Source organism: Malus sylvestris, chromosome 5 (assembly GCF_916048215.2).
Source record: "Malus sylvestris chromosome 5, drMalSylv7.2, whole genome shotgun sequence".
Taxonomy (NCBI): domain Eukaryota; kingdom Viridiplantae; phylum Streptophyta; class Magnoliopsida; order Rosales; family Rosaceae; genus Malus; species Malus sylvestris.
In genome coordinates, this window is record NC_062264.1 from 22,159,178 (window position 1) to 22,161,046 (window position 1,869).

Below are 1,869 nucleotides of genomic sequence, written 5' to 3' on the forward strand. Positions count from 1 at the left end.
AGCCAATCCAATGGTCACCAATTTTTAAAATTAAATTTAATATATATATTTATAATTATTATAGTTTTTAAGGGTATACAATTGTTAAATTAATATATATATATATATATATATATATAATTATAGTATTTTTTAGGGTTATAAAATTATAAAATTAATATTTTTCTTATCGTGTACCGTGTTACCCACATGTATACCCGAACCAACCCGTTATCTTAACATATGCTTATCAGGTTACCCGATAACGACCCGATTCGTTTATCGTGTCAACCCGAACACTTGTTAATTTCGTGTCGTGTCGGGTTATCAGGTCGTGCCAGGAATTGTCAGGCCTAGTACACACACACATATATTCTGTTTATTTTTAGTTCTTGCATTTATATTTTCATAGGTGGTTTTTTTTTTTTTTTTTGGAGAAATACATTATCATATTGTATTATATAACACAAACACTTTTTTCCTTCAGAGCAAGCATGCTGGATATATAACAAAAGTAGTTAAATTGGGTTAAAAGCTGAAACAAGGAACGTCTCCGCTAGAAAGTGGACCATATTGTATAGTAATGCGACAAATAATCAATATTGTTCATCACATGTTTTATAAAAGTGAAGCCCTCATTCACATGATTCCCAACTATTATTAATTAATACATATATTCTAACCATCACCATCTAAAAATTGTTTGAAGCTCGGGCCCGCCGTGATAAATTTCAGCTTTATCAAATGTTTCCAATTGTTGTGACTTTATAGAATGAGCTTATCGATCGTCACTTGCGTCTTGAGTTATTGAGTTTTCCATATATATTAGTAATTTGAGACGTCACGGTAACAATAAACTGGTTTCACTTAAATTCTCCTTTTAGTATGGACGTTCATCCTCATAGTTACCAGGAGGATCATAGCTGCAGATGACAAAAACCCAATTATTGTCACACTTGACCCTTGCACATCCAAGATGAATCGAGTTGCGCCAAACCACCTGAGTATAATGTCCGCATTCATCACCAACACACTTATTGGAGGCGTAGTTATAGTTGGGTTTCTCAGTCACCCAAAACTTCACGGCTTGAGCACCGGTCATTTCTCCATAGCCTTCAGCCAAGTTCTCACCATAAGGCCCTCCTGAGTGCTCCATGTCACACCCTCTCACTCTTGTATTGGCATACTGCTGAGCATAGGCTGCTACAGTGTCGTTCCATTTGATCGGACCGACACCAACTGCTGCCCGAGCTCTGTTGTGTTCATCGACGAAGTCTTGGTGAGGGTTAGGGGGATAATAACCGACTTTCCGGGCTATGGAGGTATGAGCAGCTAAGATTAATGCTGTGGAGAATATGCATAGTAAAAGGTTACTAGAGTACCCCATTTTTCTGTATCTTTGTGTAAGATGCAGGTGGGAATATCAGAGGTTGGTCTTAACATAAATGGGACATGGGATTATGGTATTTATAGAGAGAAGCTTCAGTCACAATAATTTGTTTAACTAAAGAGGGCTAAAATAGGAATTTTAAATAAAATTATTAAAATAATTTTTACTTTGTTAAAAGATATTCTAAATTCAAATCTCTGGAAAAATATATGTTGAATAATATAAAATAAATTTTGTACTTCACTAACTTTATCCCAAACATCTTAATAGATATCGCACCTAATATGATCAAAATTATTACTTATTCTGAATAATTTAGGGTTTTTTGGTTCAATATTGAATAATATAAGTAGAAGTAGGCTATTTCAACCAGGTGAAGTAGGCTCAAAACTAATGATGCTTGCACAAATGGACAGCAATAACATGGCTAACGTGAAGGGGTTGCCGGACTTTTGCACCCATTGAAGACGACCCCACATTTCATCCAATTAACCAATAAT

The 1,869-nt window shown here is 35.0% G+C and overlaps 1 protein-coding gene across 1 annotated transcript; it reads right to left on the bottom strand.

Moving 5' to 3' along the window:
- Positions 1-451: 451 nt before the first annotated feature.
- Positions 452-1,407, bottom strand: LOC126624220 (pathogenesis-related protein 1-like). The gene has a single exon (XM_050293254.1). It carries the CDS (start codon positions 1,364-1,366, stop codon positions 860-862), a length of 507 nt encoding a protein of 168 aa, XP_050149211.1. The 5' UTR covers positions 1,367-1,407; the 3' UTR covers positions 452-859.
- Between the last annotated feature and the right edge of the window lie 462 nt (positions 1,408-1,869).

Excerpts from the sequence above, each read along its gene's own strand:
- LOC126624220 (XM_050293254.1), bottom strand. The coding sequence starts at position 1,366 with ATGGGGTACTCTAGTAACCTTTTACTATGCATATTCTCCACAGCATTA.